Source organism: Gopherus flavomarginatus, chromosome 5 (genome assembly GCF_025201925.1).
Source record: "Gopherus flavomarginatus isolate rGopFla2 chromosome 5, rGopFla2.mat.asm, whole genome shotgun sequence".
Classification (NCBI taxonomy): domain Eukaryota; kingdom Metazoa; phylum Chordata; order Testudines; family Testudinidae; genus Gopherus; species Gopherus flavomarginatus.
Window position 1 is genome coordinate 15,402,821 of NC_066621.1, and position 19,828 is coordinate 15,422,648.

At 43.4% G+C, this 19,828-nt stretch overlaps 1 protein-coding gene across 23 annotated transcripts in view; it reads right to left on the reverse strand.

Moving 5' to 3' along the window:
• Nucleotides 1-19,828, reverse strand: part of NFASC (neurofascin) — a 183,249-nt gene that overhangs the window by 55,288 nt on the left and 108,133 nt on the right. For 12 of the 23 annotated variants that reach the window (XM_050955564.1, XM_050955566.1, XM_050955565.1 and 9 more), the window contains 12 exons: nucleotides 18,001-18,144; nucleotides 17,219-17,330; nucleotides 16,947-17,113; nucleotides 14,046-14,193; nucleotides 13,081-13,205; nucleotides 11,835-11,879; nucleotides 10,778-10,879; nucleotides 10,444-10,641; nucleotides 9,239-9,309; nucleotides 8,020-8,242; nucleotides 2,022-2,137; nucleotides 328-532 (listed from right to left, as the gene is read on the reverse strand). In XM_050955564.1, the coding sequence (XP_050811521.1) occupies nucleotides 328-532; nucleotides 2,022-2,137; nucleotides 8,020-8,242; nucleotides 9,239-9,309; nucleotides 10,444-10,641; nucleotides 10,778-10,879; nucleotides 11,835-11,879; nucleotides 13,081-13,205; nucleotides 14,046-14,193; nucleotides 16,947-17,113; nucleotides 17,219-17,330; nucleotides 18,001-18,144 (1,656 nt within the window). The remainder of the gene's footprint in view (nucleotides 1-327; nucleotides 533-2,021; nucleotides 2,138-8,019; nucleotides 8,243-9,238; nucleotides 9,310-10,443; nucleotides 10,642-10,777; nucleotides 10,880-11,834; nucleotides 11,880-13,080; nucleotides 13,206-14,045; nucleotides 14,194-16,946; nucleotides 17,114-17,218; nucleotides 17,331-18,000; nucleotides 18,145-19,828) is intronic. The other 11 variants (XM_050955583.1, XM_050955582.1, XM_050955571.1 and 8 more) reach the window with 3 other exon arrangements.

Below are 19,828 nucleotides of genomic sequence, written 5' to 3' on the forward strand. Positions count from 1 at the left end.
TTAGACTAGATGACCCTTATGGTCCCTTCTAACCCTATGATTCTATGGGTACCTCTGCCATTAGGCGCTACAGCAAGATGTACATACCTGTGCTCCAGGCAGAGAAATGCAGTGTGACAGCTTTGGGGCCTTAGAGCTGCACCTATCCTGCACAGGGTAGGTGGTTCTGTTCATTTTTAAACAGTATCTGTGTGTCATTCTATGGAATTTCCATACAGGGCAGGAGGAATTTTAAGGCTCTAGCTTGGTACTGTGGAGCAGAGTGTTCCCAGCATGTGCACAAAGCATATAACAGTGTATGCCTGCAAAAATTCCAGAAGAACCTACCTCCTTCAGGTGTTGTGAACTCCTTAATTTCACTCCGAGGCCCATCTCCTCTCCCGTTGACTACAACCATCTCCAGTTTGTAGTTGCTGTAAGGAAACAGCCGGGACACTATGCCCCGTTGTCGGTCTCCAACAAAACCCACAGACTGCCTTTTTTTGGAGACCCACAGGTTCTTCAGCAAACTACTTTCTCTCCAGAAATAGGCCTTCAAGAAATACGTAGGGCAAGTGAAGCTTTTCCCATTCAGATACAATTGTTTTTCATTAATAAAGCATAACAATTCTTTGCCTCTCAAAGTGCTTTAGAACAATTAATTAAGCCTCATAACTGCCCAGGAAGTAGGTCAGTAATATCTCCGCTTTACAGATGCAGAAACTGAGGAATGGTCAGGCTAAGTGATTTGTTCACAGAGTGAGTCAGCAGCAGAGATCAGGATGGAACCCAACAGTTTTGGTTTCCAGTCCTCAGCTTTAGGTAGAGAGCATTACCCTTTCAGATAAATTAGTAAATTTTTCCTATAAAGAAAGGAAGAGGCTTAATATGTCCAGGCACAATTAAAAGTCTGAACTTGAAAAGATGCTGATTCAAATCCTTACAAATATAGATTTTTTTGAGATAGAAAATAGATATACAATGGTGCACAAGAGTAATGAAAATGAAGGCAGAATTCAAAGAATTTTCTATGAATACTGAATTCTTGGATTTGAAAAGTATGAACATGTACAGAATATGCCACCAACCTAGATTGCGAAATTCTCAAAAGCTCTATCAGATTTTTGCTTAAGTCCAGACTTTTGCTTGTTATCAGGCACTCCAACTGGCACAGGTGAGATTAGCAGCGCATATGTTTGATAAAGAACAGTTGTTGCAATGAGTATACAGTATGTTTAGCTCTATACTTTCTTTAGTTTTCAGTTAGTATATTTTGTTTTAAATCTTGACCGGAGCAAATCCAGATAGCATTTATTAAGACTGTGTGTACATTAGGGATGACACAAAAATCAGTGTATGGGTATCTGAGGGGTCTTTCTCCTCCTCCCATGAAAACCATGCACGTTGCATAATGATGACAGGATGTAACTTAACAGTTCTAGAGACAGAAGTTGTATGTATTAGGTAGACTACAAGCAGCAGCAATGCCTCAACCTTGCTTAGCAGAGGCCACGTTTAGGGGTGGGGGAAGGTAGTGCTGTTTATATGGCCCATGAAGTCCTTGAACCCTAGTATGGGGCTCAGCGTTGTGGTACCAAACAGACTCTTTTCTGACTATAAGAGCAGAGACTCCAATCAGTAGCACATATATAGGCTGAGCATGTTTGCACAGGCAGGACTAATTCTCATTAGAAGGCCCAATCCTACTCTCATTCAAGTCTTGAGTTTTGCCATTGAACTTCAATGGGAGCAGAATCTGGCTCTAAATCAGCCCTGCAAACAAGATCTCCGTAGATGTTTTTTTTTCCAGTCATTAAACAAGTCACCCTGGGTGTTTTTAGTCTTTATCATACAGGTGTTCTTCCAGAATGGCTAGGCATGATCAGTAATGTGCCCACAGAATGATGTCACCCAAGGTTACTAGGCCTAACTTACTGTTTTATGTCATCCCCACTGCATACTGGCCACATTTCCAGGTCACGCTTTGTGAGCAAGGTTAGCTGTATTAATAGTCAGTATCCAAACAATTTGGTTTTTCTCACTCTGTATTCCTTAAGTTGTCCCTGGACGGTATCCGGGTATACTCGGCTCCATTGGAGACTGACTGCTGTGCTGTTTATAACTTTTAGCCTAATGTCAGTGGGGGCAGCCTTGGGATCTGAGCATTCAGGAATAAAACAAAGTGTAGATTAGGCACAAATTGGGTGGTTGTTTTTTAATTCCAACAGTAGTCTACACCCCATTTTTTCCTGAAGGTTACCTCCTGCGATTCCTGCTAGGCTGGTTTTTGGGGCATTTTGTTTTTCATTCTAAGTCATCCTAGGGTAAATATCATCAGACACACAAGCCCCTGCTGCCACCTTGTGGCATTCAAGAGCAGTTCTGCTTAGATGTTAGAATATTTGCAGGAAGACAGGATTTCACTCATGCAGTTATCCCAACATAAAGTCACAATCTTGTCACGCTTCAAGGATTTCCACAGCTGATGCAACGAAAGAGCAGGAGCCAGTCAATTCTAGAGTTCTTGGATAAACTACTTATTTACTCAAGGGATGAATGTGGGTCCCACTGCCATGCAGTAAATATACCTGGATAACGAAATTGGGGAAACAATATCCAGAACATATTATTATTTACCTCCCTAACACCTTTCATCTGAAGATCTTGAAGGATTACATATCCAAGGCACAGAGGTCAAAATCCACTTCAGGCGTGCCTCCCCCTCCAACATCAGTGGCAGAGTTGGGAATCCAGTCCAAGAATCTCTGTTCAGAGATTTCTGCTCTACCCCATTAGTCAGTACAGCCAACTTTCTAAAGAGAATGGTTTAAAAATGTTTCCTATGATGTGCTAGTATTCTTTTTTTTTTGGCCAGATACAGGAATTACTTCCTCGTTTAACAAGAGCTTGCCCTTTTCAAAATCTAAAATTCCTAAAATTAGCAATAGCTCACGTTCAACCACAACGAAACACCATGGGCCAGATTCTCATATGTGTAATCTGGATTTGCTTCACTGAAGCCAGTGGAGCTATTCAAATTTACACATCAGCTGAGGAGCTGATCCAGTGTGTCCACAATCCAACAAGACTATGCAGTTTGGAAGCAGCAACATTGGGTCAGTGCATTCAGGTGTAGTGCAACATGTTGACCATTTAACAATTACCTGGTAAACACTGATGCAGCCACACTTTAGTTGGCTTCATCTTCCAAACATATGTTTTCAAACTGGCTAGCCCTCTCCCCTCCTAGTTTTAAAGGATCATGGCTCCTTAATACCTTGAATGCAGCTACTGCTGTAGCACAGTTTGGAAGCATGTCTGTCTAAATTGTGTGCTGTATTCAGAAGCCAACAGAATGAGGTGCAAGTTGACTTGCATGATAGAGCAGTGCAAATGAGTAGGAGTCTAGCTTCTCAGCTGGTATCAACTGGAACTCCAGTGAAGTCTATAAAGCTTTGTTGATTTACATCAGCAGAGGATCTGGCACAGTGTCCTTAAGTGATTGTCCTTTTCACTATCTAGACGAATCTGATACACCTGAGATTTTCTGACCAGGCAGGTTCTGAATCTACGGGATACATGGGTTGCTCCTGGCAGTGCCTCCCCAGGAGGGAAAGAAATGTGTTACAATCTGTCAGCCATTCTTGGTATTGCTGTGCAGTTGCTCCTGATCCATTTAACATCAGCACTTCTCTCAGGTCTCTACAATGGATTAGCTACTTTGAGGAGCAGGTGATCTGTCACACCTCTCTACTCCACTTAACGGTTAGGACTGTGACAGTCTGCCACAAACTTAGCTGCCTCCTGCAGCCCTTGCTTTGTGTACTAAAATGCAGCAAGGCCATGTGGACTTCTCTGACCCAGAGGGGGAGGAACCCTGTGCCTGGGTGGGTGGAATCAGGCCTGGCTCACCCCTCCCACAGGAAGTTGAAAGGTGGGACAGGAAGTATAAAAGGTAGAGTCTCCAGCTCAATTGGAGCTGAGCTTGGAAAGGAGACAGATGTATCTTGCTTGCTGCTAGGTTTCTGACTTCACTGCTGACCCCTGAGAGTATAGAGGAGCTGCTGGCTATCTACCCCAGGGAGACAGGACACCCAGTGAGCTGACGTACCAAAGGGCAAGTAGCCCATAGACACTAGCCTGGTTTTGGGTTGGGTTTGCTTGAATCCAGGCCAGGGTGTTTTGGGCAGATCTCCACTAACCTAGTGGTGGACACTCCTCCACAGTTAGGGCCCTGGGCTGGGACCCGGTGGAGTAGGATGGGCATGGGGTGGCAGCCTCCCCACCATAAGCCAAGAGGCCTACTTTTGTCTGCTGTCTGCCAGAGCTAGGACAACAGGCTGCTTGGTGCTCTGCTCTTCCCTGCCTGAGGCCCTAAGCCCCTAGACTGTTGAGTGCTCTTTCCTGCCAAGTAGGGTGACCAGATGTCCTGATTTGAGTTTTTTTTTATATAAGCTCCTATTACCCCCACCCCACCCCGTCCTGATTTTTCACATTTGCTGTCTGGTCACCCTACTGCCAAGAGGCTCAGGCACTAGCACCTGATTCACTAATTCCCCTGATATGAGGCAGTAATTTGACCTTACTAGGACCCAGAGGGGAAGGGACAACTGCCACCACACTACACACAGCAGAACAACCCTTTATTTTCATAGCCAATCAATCTAGATTTACATGGTGATAAAGAATGACCAGAGGTGGCAGTAGATCTGGTTGTTCACTCAGTACAGACTAGCTTTCTAATGGGGAAGTGCACTTGCTTTGGTTTCACTGTAGTTTCTATAAGAACTTCTGATCTCTTCTGGAATACTCATTTGAAACTACTGCACCTACCCATTGGAGAATTGCAACCGACATCCCTAGCAAAGATTTTTCAAAAGTGATTATTGATGCCTTATTGGATCTAGAAGAGATGAGATTCAGAAAGGGTGGAGCACACCTGTCCTCTGAAAACCAGGTTCTTTTAAAGGTGTTAAGTGAGGTACCCCAATCACCAGTCACTGTTGAAAATCTCTGCTGGAAATTATTGGAGGAAGAAAGCTTGTAATAAATTAGGGATAGATGCAGGAGTCACTGGGCAAGTTTCCATGCCAGAGGTCAAACTACAAAAGATCATTCTGGTCATCTAGCCTTAATCTAACAGGTTATAGCAGGGGTCAGCAACCTTTCAGAAGTGCTGTACCAAGTCTTCATTTATTCACTCTAATTTAAGGTTTTGCGTGCTAGTAATACATTCTAATGTTTTTAGAAGGTCTCTTTCTATCAGTCTATAATATACAACTAATCTATTATATGTAAAGTATGTAAGGTTTTAAAAATGTTAAAGAAGCTTCATTTAAAATTAAATTTAAAATGCAGAGCCCCCTGGACCAGGGCCAGGATCCGGGCAGTGAGAGTGCTAGTGAAAATCAGCTTGTGTGCTGCCTTTGGCATGCATACCATAAGTTGCCTACCCCTGGGTTATATATTTAACATGCATGCATTAACAATTTACAAAAATCACTAGAACAGGAGAGCTTGTTGCAAACACTGGAAAAACTACTGTATCTTTTCTTGTGGCAGAAACTGCTCCCCAAAACAACCAGTTTGAGGGAGGGGCAGAAAACCAGGCAATACAACATCGTAAAACAATCAAAGGTGATACATAACTCACAGTAAAACCATCCCTGAACTACAGATGCCACTCCAACAAAGCAAGAGTCAAGTTTCTTTTGCCACAAAGAAACTTCTGGTTAAAAACTTTTGCAATAGGAATTAAGTTGTGATGCTTCAGACAGGAGTCCATTTCAGAACCAAGGACAGAGCAGCCCTTAAAGGCCAATAGGGATTATTTCCCCTCTAGAAACATTTTTCACTAATGTACTTTGCAGTAGGAGAGGAAATGGAAAATGTGTGAATGTCTAATACTTCCCTGAAAACCTCTAAGGTAAGTAGATTTCTAAGGCTTATCCCAGGGAGGGAGTGGTATGGTCCCTTGGAGGTTTGAATTGGTTGAAAATGCCTCCAAGCAACCATGCTGTGACTTATTTGCATCTAGCAGTGGGTGAAGTGCCGGAGGATCTAGCTTGCAGATCCCAGACATAGTTTGCACAGCTCTAATATTGATTGGCACTGCAGCATGTCACTCAAAGCCTGTAGAACAAAGTGGGCATGTAACATTATAAATGGTACTTAGCACAGGGTAGCTGGGTCAGAGGAAACTTTTCTGCACCACCATTTAGTTATATATACCAGGGGAATCAGCCTTCTAGTGTACTCACCCTGGGAGTGATGCAACTAAACTCCTGATGGCCCTAACGGTTGCCAGGTATACAAAGCTAACCCTGCAACGGCTAAGCTGTACAAAAGTCTTTCAGCAGCATGGCCACAAAACCCAAAATTTAATTTGCTACTATTAAAGCAGCCCCAGCTTTGTGCCTGAGAAGCCTTTGGAAAAAACTAAGGCCACACTAGCCCACTAAGATGTTGCTCAGCTTATCCATGTATTAACCCCTGAGACTTTTCAGGCTAACTGTTTGGTTTGTCTTTCATCCCAGGTCAAAAGTAGATGTTGGCCACTCTGAATCACAAAAGAACAATAAGATGAAGGTAAATATACTGTTCTCAAGGAAGCTTGGGAGTGAAGTAAAAGCACTTCTAAGGTTAGCATCTTTAGAGGGAAATGATTGGAACAACCTATCCAGTAGTTTAGCCTATTGCACATTGTATTCACTAGGGGCATGTGCAGGATCTAGTGTTCATGCTTAGATTGTTTCCCATCTTTTTATAATCATCCCAGTCATTTAGGGAGCTAAATAATTTGAGATCCTGTTTCCAAGAACTTGAGAACTCTCTTCAAGGCCAAATCTCACTTTAGTTTAGCTCCAGCAAGACAAACGTTCAGGCGTATTTAGGTTGCCTGTGGAACCTAAATGCACAGCCCCAATATCTATTTTAAACTGAGAAATACCTTGAGGCATTGAAAGCTGGGAACCATGCAGCATCACAGCACTGCCGTAATGTGTGTAACTTGCTGGCGTAGGGGGTAAGGCAATCTAAGCTGTATTCTTTTTAAGTTCTTTATCTATTCCCTGCTCTTAGCCACAAGAGGCAGACCCAGGGACAGTAGGATTTTGAGTTATTTACTTTCCCCTTCGTAGTGGTAGTAGTACCTGTATTTTGTGCTCTGAGCTCATCTAGTCAGTGGGAAGTGGTCCTTGTGCTATTCCAGGTGAGCTCCTTTTCAGAAGTGCAGAGCCCATAGCCCCAACAACAATCCCAGCAGGAGTTCAAGCCAAGACTCCCAGTCATGTGGTGCAGTAGAGATGGAACTAAAATACTTTCTCTTTAAAAAATAAACCCTATAGTAATTTGTTACAGTTCAGAGCCCCTATCTGTTGTAGGCAGTGAAACCAGTAGCCCAGAGAAAAGGACTAGGAGATGAAACATACAGCGCTAGCTACTTGTATGTTTAATTCTCTAAAGCCATGGCACGGCAATCTAATCCAGGATTTCCCTCTGACCAGCATGCAAGATTATCATGTAATTAAGCTACGCTTCCCTCAGAGCAGAGGGGGGAGTTACTTGCAGCTCAGGTAGGCATCTATACTAGCTCTAATCTTGCTAGTGTGTCTAAATACAGATGTAGCTGCACAAGTCCTCTCAGAACCCTGGGTAAAGCCTACCAGAGCTGCACTCACACCTCTAAATTCAACACACTACTTTGCCCAGCTGTACCTTTCATCCAAGGGCCAAACCTCCTTGCCCACATTACTCTCAGAAGTGATATAGTCCAGTTTGCACAAATGGAGATTAAGTAACTGGGCTTGGGGCTGCACAGATATTTTGGTGGCAGAGCTAGGAATGGAACCTGAAGAGTCGTCGTCGTCTCCTCCTCAAATCAACAGGAACTGGATTGCTCTGACACCAAGCACAGCTCTAAGGGTGTCCCCCTGAGCTGCAGTGTAGCTTTTCCATCTCCAGTAGGAGAGGGTAGCTTGACAACTTTCACTCCCTCCCCACCCAGTAATACTTAATAGCTCTGGGTAGGAAAATACTCACAATCTTCCCCTGAATAGCCGATGATAACATCAGGCTCTGGAGCTCTCCCGAAGTCATTCTCTGCTTGCACTTTGATCTCATAGGGCACATAGATGGGTGTATTCCAGACAACATGCCTTGTAGTTCTCACCGTCTCATTGCGCCAGCTCTCCCGCGTATCCCTTTGCCTCCACTTCACTATGTACCTGAGGTTAGGCCCATAAGCTTGGGTTGCATTCAGTGGCTTAATGGACAAAAAGATAAATAAGGTAGGTATATTTACACTGCATAATACAGGCATGAATAAAAAGTTGCAATTTTATCCCTTCCCTACACCAGACTTTGGCTTAATTCCTGGTGACAGCTGTATAGGTCCAGGCAGGATGTACAGCTGCTTCAGGAATGAGAGTCTGTCCTCTCTTGCTTCCTTCAAGAAGCAAGCCACAGAGTGGTTTATGTACCCTGGAAAATTTAAGAGTGACACTTTGCCTTCAAGTGTTACTCTTAATGATCATCATCAGATAGAGAATAATTGGAAGCAGTGTTTAGGCAAGAGAGGGCAGTTCCTTGAGGATCAGGTGTAATCTAGCAACTTTTCTTTTGCTGCTACTCCTGTGAACAGATGTTGGAGACCAACCTCATCCCTAATGCTAACACTTGAGTACATTGTATGAGCAGGCTTCTGCAGGAAGACTAAAGTAGTCCTCATTCACTAGAGTGATGAAGAAGTCACTGTATCACTTGTGTCTCCAAGTAGTGAGTCAACAATGGTGTTTAAAAAAATAAATTGTCACTGTTTCTGAACTGAGTAATAACATACTTGTACTTGTGTAACCTTCACCTTAGACTCATGTCTTAGTGAGTAAGCTCTTTGGAATGTGGTGTTCATTTTAATAGCACTGAGAGAATCAAAATTGCATAAGAATTGATTTGCTCTGACAGCTACCTAGAATGTAAGGGGGAGACCATGAGGAGTGATTTAAATATGCTCACCTTAAAAGGGATGAAGCACAGAATAATCCTAGCATTCATGTGACACTTCCTCAGTCTAACTGTTCTGAATGGTAATAGCCCTTGGTGGCTAAGGGAAAGAATAAGCAGGATCATCTTGACTTACAACTTTCAGCTTCTGGCTACTTTCTGAGCCCAGTGAAATAAAGTGTTGTCTATATCTAAATAGGCTCTGGCTTTACAGACCCTGGCACCCTCAGCTACAGGGTAGTAAAAAAATTAAACTCACAGTCCAAGTTATTTCCATGTTGTTTTTTTGAGTCCCTGCTCCTTGAACTCCTGTTGGGTTGATTTCTGGACCTGAAATCCACATAAAAACCTTGCCTTACAATCTTGAACATGTAAGCATTAAAAGCCATGCACAGAGCAAACTGGTTATTAACAGACAATTGAAAACAGAGTGGCCTAATTTGCCCAAATTAGCTTCCATTCAGTTTAATGGAAGATGGAAAGCGGCAGGTTTCTCAACACTTTTCAAAGTTAGGCCCTGTATTTTGGTGGTTTTCAAATATCTAGTCCTATACATTTAAAAGGTGCCTTCTTTGTTAAGTAAAGTAAATCTAAACAAGAGTAATCAGAAGCTGAGGGATGTAATTGAAAAGAGCAGGTCCCAGGCAGCCATCTTTTGTTGACACCATTTTGCTTAATGCTCCGAAAACCCAGAGATTTAGGTTCATAAGTGCCTTGTACTAGAAATAGTTTTTCTACTCTCTGCAGCACTGAACACGCACACAGGGTCCTCAACACTGAGCTGTACTGACCTGCATTGCACACCCAGCCTGTTCTGGGATCTCTGCCAATACTTGGGAATAGTGGAGGGAGTTGGCAGCTTACAATAATGGATCCTTGGGGATATATCTACACTGCTCCTGGGAGCATGCCTCCCTGGTCAGCGCATGCTGCAGGGTCCACACTGCTTATTTTTAAGTGTACCCTCTTGAGGGGAGCTAGCATGTGCTTATCTACCTGGGCTGGGTAAGATACTGCCAGCTGCAGTGTAAACAGGCATAGTGTCAAACTTTCAAAGAAGCATCTAAGCTTCCTGCAGGAGGAGGGGATGAAGGATTTTTCTCCTCTCTGCAGTTGCAGCATCATGGAAAGATTGATTTGTTTGAGGAATCCCCCCCCTCCCCCACAAGCAGCTTACAGTGGAAAAATTATCCACCTTAGCTCTTTCATCTTGAATTTTGCCACTGTGCACAGGGCTTAACCAAATACAGCAAGATTCATCTCAACCTGTTAGTACATGGACCAAGTTCTGCTCTCAGTCGCAGTATCTGGCCCTTTGAGTTCAACACCCAGGGAAAATGGGCTTGTAATAGAAACTCTAGCCAATCCTCACCTAGTGTCTGATTTCTGCCATGACAGATGAAAGCTATTCAGAGAGCAAAGCCCCAACAGTGAGTTAAATGGAACTTGACTTCAAGTACTTACTTGCCCCAATAGTATGGTATCGTTCAGAGGGAAGGCTGGGCAGGCTGCTCCCCACTTCGTTCACAGCTATCACTCGGAACTGGTAGTTGACATAGGGTGAGAGGCGCAGTATAGCTGAGTTCACGCTCCCTGGGTAACGGGAATGGTTATGCCACAACCCAGGTTGGAACTTGTCCTCTTCAAACTGAACCACATAATCTAGACAGATAGGAGGTCAGGTTAATGGCAGGGTTTCTCCCAGCTCCCAGAGGAAGACAGACTTTTGTCAATGAAAACAATAGCTTGATGAGTCCAGCTTGGTCTGTTGTTACAGAGGGGAGGGGTGAGCACCAACCTGTGATCGGACTGTTGTTGTCATCACCAGGTATCCATGTCAAGCGCACACTCCTTTCCGCCAGGTCTGTCAGCTCCAGGTCACGAGGCTGCTCAGGTCGTTCTGTTGTCAAAGTAACAATCAAAGTTTAGCTCCTTGGGCAATCCCACAGAAAGTCAATGAGAACTGAACACCTAATGCCTTGGGTGCCTTTGAGAGTTCTGCCTAACTCTCACAGGCAGCAGTGAGAAAGTCATTGCCAGCTGATGGCTCTTTGAGGAGTGGCTGCATGTGACAGGAGGAGTTTCCATTCAGTTCTTAGCAGATAAGTGTGTTTCCTTAATCTGAACAAATGTAGCATCTTTGTGCACTTCGTCAGGACCCTTTGTGGTAGTGCAGGCGGCCTTTCCATGGTATGTTTGGGAGGCTGGCAATGCCTAACCACTACATTCAAATGTAGAAAGAGGTGTGTGCACATAAACAAAGGCATCAAACCGAAGGAAAAACATCCTGACTTATATACTGTATGGATGGTGGATTGACAAAAAAAGACAAGGAAAGCAAACTCTGTTTGTTCTTTTAGAGCAAGGTCATGTCATAAGACACTACACTCTTGGGTCACCTTCCCTTTACAGAGATCCATTAATTAAGAGAAGCCAGGCAAGCAACTAAGTGTTTTCATCCCCATTTAACTGATAGGGAAACCGAGGCAGTGACTTGGCCAACATCCTAGAAGATCAGTGGCAGAACCAGGTTTCCTAACTCCCCTTTCAGGGTCTTACCCACTCTGCCACTGCCACCTTGCCTGTAGTGAGTGATGTTATTCTTGTGCTATACCATACTGCACCTTGACCCCCAGACAACCATTACAAACATACCACAGCAGCTTTCTGCTCATGGTGAGTTGTGACAACTCTTAGAAATAACTTACCATAGCTGGCTTTGGAGCATCAGTCTCCGGCTTTTCAGCCTCTCCAGCCCTACATTTCCCACTGGAGTTATTGCAAAGGCCAAACAAAACAAAAAGCATATCCAAATAAAAGGGTTTCAATAAACCAAATTGATTAGTGGTGATTACCTTTGGGTAAGGCTGTCATACGATTAGTTGGAGCAGACACGACAGCTGCAAGGTAAGACAGTGGCTGTTAATGGAGTTAGTTTAGTGATTAAACTTGGCTCAAAGGGGCATGTAGTAAAAACAAGTTACAGAGGCCAGTTCCACCAGGATTTCCCTTCCAGTATGGGACCTAGTGAGCATCAGTATTTATAGCCTGCTCCCCTCGACACCTCAAGGGGCTCCCATAACCTCTAATCTATTTTGTGCTGGCTGCACATGGGAGAAACAAATGAGTTAATTAGCTTAAACACAATTATGTGTAAAAAATGGAAAAATCAAATTTAGCTGAGCAATTAGGGATGCAGGATTCTTATGGCATGCGGAGTGTAGTAGGGCATTGTGAGGCCTGAGCCAGCAATACATTCAACATTGATTTAAACAGGCACAAGCACTTCCACATGGAGTTTAAAGTTTGAGAGTAGGTCTAACCCCACAAACCCAGTTCCAGTCTATAAAACCCATTTCCCCTGTAGTTTAAATCCATTTCCCCCGCCCCCTGCCAAAAAGGGAGAGATTCATTACCACTTCCACATGGAGCAAAGCCTCTAGGACATGTTTCCTCTTACTCCCACTATAGCACAGCATCCAAATAAGGGGCCTGATTTTCAAAGGTCATGAGCAGCCTGAATTCCTGTTGACTTCAGATGTCTGAATAGGAGATCTCTTATTTGGGTGCCCAACCTTAGGCATCCATGTTTGAACATTTTTGGCTCCATATACCAATTGCTTTTTTTCCCCCTCACTCCTTTTAACGCAGTCTTTCTGTATTTGATTTCAACTTGACTTATTCTCCTTATGTATTCTGTATTTTCCTCACTACTCCTTTATTTTCAGTATCTGCTGAATTGGAAGGTTCAACTGGAACATTAGAGCAAGTTTGAAATGAGGCTGCATGTATTCGCTGAGCCCCATGGAGACACTGGTGGAGAAACTAACCATTTTTATTATGCTACTTTGCTTAAGAAGCTCACAGCAAACCTACATAAAACTACCAACAGGTTGACCTACAAATGTATTAGATTACATTAAATGTTAAATATTTTAAATTTTGCTGTGTCTGATTATGCATTACACAAGTTTGGCTGTGAGAACGTGACACTAAAAATCAGTCTGTACTAACAAACCAATGCCTTTAGTTCTACTACTTTGTTTTCGATGAGGGTCCAATCTCTGGGTTAGTAGTAAATTCAGGTGGAAGAATGGTTACCTAGCACGGTGAGGAATGCTTTGGCAGAGTCTTTATCCAGTTCAGTACTGGCTACGCACGTATAATCTCCTTGATCTTTTTCAGCTACGCCATAGATTATCAAACCATCATCTTCCTTCTTCATCCTGGAAAGGATACAATTTGATAACAAAAACATATAGCGTTAGGCGTTGAAGGATTTCATCCTAACCTATGTGACTAGTCCCATTGGATTCCATAAGACTATTTGCATGGGTAAGTCTAGCTGGGTTTGACTCATGTTTTAAATTTTTCAGGGCAGGGATGTACTTTTCATTCTGTTTTATCTATCCAGGTATTCATACTGAACTTATTCCCACGGTATTAGCATCAATACAGTGGTGTGTAGCTACACATACTAAAGAGATGAAATAATCATAGCAGGCCAGGAGATGAAATCAGATTCTTCTCGGAGAACAAATTTGTGACCAGGGAACAGTCTGAGTCCCATGATCAAAAGCTCATTTCCTTTTCTCCAGATGGGAGACAGAGATTGGGCAAGGGGAACTGCAATTGTACTGGCACAGTAGGTCAAAGCAGACGAGTATTAATTCTGAAATAGTCAGTAGTTATTAAACCAAGATGCTTTATTGAGATTCATTAAAAAAAAAAACACAGCCACTGATTTCCATCTTTTTTATATTGAAACCTGAGATCAAAAAGTCTTGTGTAACTAGTTGGTTACTTTCGATTTGAAGGAACTAACACCACAAAAGTGTAGTACTGCTCAGTGTTGAATCACAGGGACACTGGTTATTCTATGCATACTCTCCCCCTCCTGGCTGAATGGGGGAAATGCCATCTGGGCTGTGAAACCAGACAAATTGTTTATATGCACTGGCTCTTGAAATGAGCATCTTATAAAGACAGAGCGAAGAGTAGTGCTGTCTTGGGAGACAGAAGGCACATGTAACTACAGACATATGGTTATATGGCAATGCACAGACCTGTTTCCAATGTATAGAGGCGTATCATCTTTTAGCCAGGTGACTGTAAGTTTCAGCGTAGAGTCATGTTTTATACGGCAGTCTAATCGAACCATGGATCCCCTCTTTACAATCAGATCTTCTGGCCCTCTCACGATCCTAGTTGGGTCTGCAAAGAATCACAAGATGTCACTTGTAGGCATATAACAGTAGGCTCTATAGCTCAGTACCCAAACCAAAGATTGGAAAACATAGTGTGACTTGTAAAAGTCAGGCGTATGTGGGCGTGTGTCAAATGCCACAAGCCATCCAGTTGGCCACACTCAGTTGTTTCTGATACATACAATTACCTGCTTATAAGCTGGGTAATTTAGTATCACTCCACCTATCTTTAATACACACGGACATTATCTAAAACAGTATTTTTGAGTCAAAGGGCATTTCACTAGGAAAGCGAAGTCCCAACAGAAACTGTTTGCTTTACTCAAACATTTTATTGCTGCTTGAACTGTGACCTTGCCACTACTGCTGTGCACCTTTTATGTGTTTCAATGTGCCTGGTATTTATCTCATGCTCTAGGCGGTTCATGTTTATAAAAACAAAATAAGTCCTCAGACCATCATTCAGATCTTCAAGTATCCAACCACATAATTCTATGATATTAAATGACAAAAACAAAGCTAAACTACACCAAACTCCAGCTCCTAAGATCTGCCGCTTTGCCAGTGGACTATGGAAGTGTGTAACAAAAAAACTGGTAAAGGAAAAATAAACCCTTTATGCTGTGATTTTCAATGGAGCCTGAGGGAGTTAGGCACCAGCCACCACTGAATTCTTTTAGGCTTCTTTGAAAATCAGTCTTGCATTTAATGGAAACTAAATGTGTTGGGCTCCCAGTTATACTTGTATGACTTCACTGGACTCAATGGGGATTACGTGGCTGTAAGGTAGAGCAGAGGTTGGTCTATGTAGTTTTACAGAAAAGTCATATTTTTACCAAGAAACGCACATCTGTGAAGAAAAGATTGAGTGAGTTATTTTTAAGCCAGTGTTTAGAGCGCTTGAATGAAAAGGCCAAGATTACTTTCTCTATTATAGTGCGTGTATATATGTAATATCTATATACTAGCACTGCAGGGAGCAAGAAGTGTTTTACCGTCTCCATTCCCACTCCCTTTGTCTTAAACATGCATTTTCCCCAAACTGACCACAAAACTAAATACAGCCCAAATTGTCCAGTTGCCCAGTATAGTGCCCTGGTGTGTAACAGCTGTGTTATCACAGACTGCTGTTTCCAGCACAACCTGATCTGGAAAGGTTTGTGTGCACGGGCCTCCTTTAAAAGCAGGATGTGCAAATGCCACTAACTATTCAGGTACAAATATTTTTATGTCTTAATGCAACAGGTTATGATCTTGAACCCCATGGGAGACAACTGTCCTTTAGCCAAATAGTTTGATTTTGAACAGTATCTGACTGCCGACTCTGATGTTGCATTCCATATTCTTTATGAAAATATGGTTATGATATAAATATGATAGAACTGAGATGTACTTTATGCAAGATGGGTCTTGTAAGATATCATTGGAAAGATTATAATTTACTGAATATGATTATCCAATTTGTATGTCTGCATCATTTCTGTATCTGAAGTTAGGAATATTGACTATGTATCTGTATTTCAACTAGGCTACTTTGGGTGATGCCCACTGCTAACACTTCAGGTACAAAGATGGAAAAGCCAGACAGGGCTGATGGCCCATCAGCGAGGACAATCGACTGAAAAGGCGTGGCTTTCCTGCAGGACGCTCCATGCAGCCAGTGACTCATGGACACTGTGATACTACAGAGTCAGGTGACCTGGTCACCTGATACTAAACTTCATCTTGGACTGCTGAATTTTTCCACTGGGAGGTGGGTGAATCAAACAAAGGATTCCCACCTTATGGAAATCCTATATAACGTGTGGAAGGAAAACAATCAAGGTCTTCAGTTCTTTTCTGCTCCGCCGTCCTGTGCAAAAAGATACCTGAAAACGCCTGGAAACGAAAGGACTGGAACGGTGGTGGGGGGTCGGGGAAGAAGAACTGCTTGACCCAGGCTGGAAAGGTATCTGGTCTGTGAAGGAATCTACCTAAGACAGTATCTAGGGTGAGGAATTACATTTTGTAACCTATTTCTTAAGTATATTGAGCTTAGCTTGCGGATTTTGTTTTACTTGGTCAGTAATCTGCTTTGTTTGGGCATCTCTTTTATTCACTTGAAATTAATCTTTTTGTAGTTAATAAACTTCTTTCTTGTTTATAATATAACCCAGTTTATATAATTTCTCAAAGGGAGGTGGGGGCAAGAAGTTGTGCATATCCTCCTCCACACTGAGGGAGGCGGCAAATTTCATAAAACCTTTGGGTTTGTACCTCTTAAAGGGAGTGGGCACCAAAGTGCTGGGGCAAGCCCCTAGGCTGAATCTTTCCAGAGCGGATCTGTCTCTCTCTGTGAAGCTGGGTGTGGCCTGCCTGTGTGCATGGCTGGAAGAGGCTTGTGATTCGAGCCCACCAAGGGCAGGTACAAGGGACCCAGGCTGGCAGAATAGGCTGACTCAGTGGCATCCCGGCAGATCAGGTAACACTCCGAAGGGCCCAAACCCATTACACCGACCACTGAGTCAGGGCACTGAGATCTACACTCCATTGGCTGCCACTTTTATGCACCCAAGCCACTCACTGGCCACGTGTTTTCTAAAGGGGCCTGTACTCAGCTGATAAGTTTGTGCTGATGCACAGCGACTTGTGCGGCACAGCCCTGGATTTAGCCAGGTAACTACCTGACTTGTGGGTGTAAACTATTGCACATATAAAATTATGGGTGCTTGTGAGGAGAAGGCCCTGTATGTGCAACGCTTTGACAGCACTGTGTCTTACCTTTGATCTCCAAACGAACCTGGTTCTCTGCTTTACCCAGAATGTTGGTGGCGACGCAGGTGTAGATTCCTTGGTCCTCCTTCCGAGCCATATTTATTTCCAAGCTCCCATTTTCATGCCTCTGGTAGTTCTCTCCATCCAGGGCGCTTCCCTGACCATTCTTAAACCTCACAACAATACAAGAAACTATTATAAGAGGAAGCAGCAGCAGCAGCAAGTGGCTCATCTCAAAGTCCATTGCAATCAGCAGTTCTGAGAGCTGGAATCCTTACCAACGCAAAGTAGGGATCGGGGAGCCAAAGAATGGGCAGTCAAGGCGGGTTCTGTTGTACTGAATCACTTTGATCAGCTGGTTCCGTGGGGCAAGAATCCGGGGAGGCACATCTTAAACAACAAAGAACATTGTGTTTTTTAAACATCTATCTCATAAAACTGGAAGAGACCCTGAAGGGTCATTGAGTCCAGCCCCCTGCCTTCACTAGCAGGACTAAGTACTGATTTTTGCCTCAGATCCCTAGGTGGCCCCCCTCAAGGATTGAACTCACAACCCTGGGTTTAGCAGGCCAATGCTCAAACCACTGAGCTATCCCTCCCACCCTGTGTGCTGGAATCACACCATCTCCCCACCTCTCCTCTCTAGTCATGGGACTCCCTCTTTTTCTTGCACCTTAAGTTCAAGTTCCTTCTTCAAGGATTTGCAAAGCTCCTGTATTTCCTCCTATCCCCTCCCACTGCTCTCTCTGTCTGTTACTACCTTCTATTTCTGGCCTTCCTATCAACACCAGCCCTGATGCTTGGCCTTCCTGCCAACACCAGCATCCTTAATCTTAAACCACTACAGTTGCTATCTATCATAACTTAAATTAGCCAGAGATTTGGGGAATGTTGTTCTATGGGAGATGGTGATTTCACCGATGAATTCAGAGTTTACTGTTTTCTTATGAACACCTCTAGGCTGGGCAGTTAAGGAACTCCTGTGTTCACTGTAAAGACCTTCCCAATCCACTTCCATAACACAGATATCAGCAGACCATCTGTAGCATTAGATAGTTACCCAGAACGCTGACGAAGGCATTAGCCAGAAGGTAGCCATGTTCGTTGGAAGCGTTACATTGGTACACAGCACTGCTGCCAATCTGGGTATCCCGAAATACAATGGTGTCTCCAGCCACTTCCCGACTTGGGTTGGGAGGAGCAGCTTCAGAACAAACAGGAGGAGGAAGAGAGAGCTTTTCAGTTTGCTATTAAACTTTTCTTGGGTAAAAGGCTCCAAATCCCATTAGCTACCCCCCTACCCCGTCCCCCGAGACATCCAAAACCCTCACCCCGCTTACAGTGGGTCGTCCTACTGAACATATCCAAGAGAGCAAGCTGAGGATGGAGTAAAGCTTTTCAAAGTGCCAGCATGGGAGTCTGAAGTCCTCTGCTTATCTACAGACTAAGAGCAGTAGGGGCTATGTGAGGTGTCTGGCCTGGCATGCTGCCAGTAGTGCTCGTGTTCAGACACTGGCCCCTATGGCACAGACTCTCTAACCCCAGCACAAAGCAGGGTGGTAATGCCTGGAAAATGTTGAGTTCATCACTGAGGAGGATTTATAGAGTCACTTTCAGTCTCAACCTGCTCCTCTCTGCCATCCACTCTGTAGTGAGTGACTAGTGATGGTGGGGGGATGAAAATTATTATTTATGGTAATCATATGGGCCATGGATTAGGGTCTTATGTGGCCTAAACCTTATTTACCTAACAGATGAGGTTACTCAACTTGTGCAGTAACTGAGGTTTTTTGAGATGCTTGTCCCTTGGGGTGCTCCACTATCCTCCCTCCTCCCCTCTACTTCAGAGTTTCACACTGATTCTCTGGGGTAGAGAAGGAAGTGGGGGACGGTTGGCTGCACATCACTATTTAACCACTCAGAGCGGCATGAGATGGCTACGGCGCACATGCGGCCCAACTGGGCACTGCTCCTACAAATTTCCGATTACGAGTGCAGGACCCCAAGACACCTAAAGTGGAGCACTCACAGGGACACTCCTCGAAGAATTAACAGTTAGCAGACACCTCTCTCTACTTTATCTGAAGTGACCAAAAGAGTTTAGCAGGATTGGTTCCAGGGCCATTTTCGGTTTCTTTTTAGAAGAGTCTTGCTGAAATGCGATTGCTCCAAAATTCATAACCATGCATCTAAAGCCAATGAGCATTACAGAAGGGTTCTGATGTAGAAGCAAAGGTTACATTAAGAGAGGCATTGACAAGATTCTTCAATGATTCCATGACAAATTATTTTTAGTGAGGGAAATTTAAAAAAAAAAATCCATTGTTTTAGGAACTAATCCTAAAATAGCAAGAGCTAGACATTACATAACACACATAGATATCCAGTCATTTAGTTGCCTGAACTCTGTCACACCTATATACACATTTAATTTTAATGTAAGAATTCTCTGTTCAACACAAATATTGGATTTTTCCACATTAGTCTTGGTTTGTCCAGTCCAATGTGAATTTCATTCTAATCCTCATTTTAGTATTTCATCTCCTCATGAATGGAAGGGAGTGTATCTCGATGGGACTGAAGGGTAATGGGAGAGCTACCAGCTTGATGGACACCTGCCTGCACTCTTCTTGGCTCTCACCATTGCTACTGGTCATTTTTAAATACACCAAACACTTTTACTTTTTGTTTTAAAGTGATCTTTGGTGTCCCAGTTGTAACACTGTCATAACTAGACCTTCCACTCATAGAAAGGATGATGGAAGACACCATGAGGAAGGCATGTGTGCTCGGGACTTCTCAAATAACTACAGACTTGAAAACATCCTTAGCATGACTCATGCTTATTATTTTTCCACTCTGAAAAGAGAAGCAATTTATATGAAATG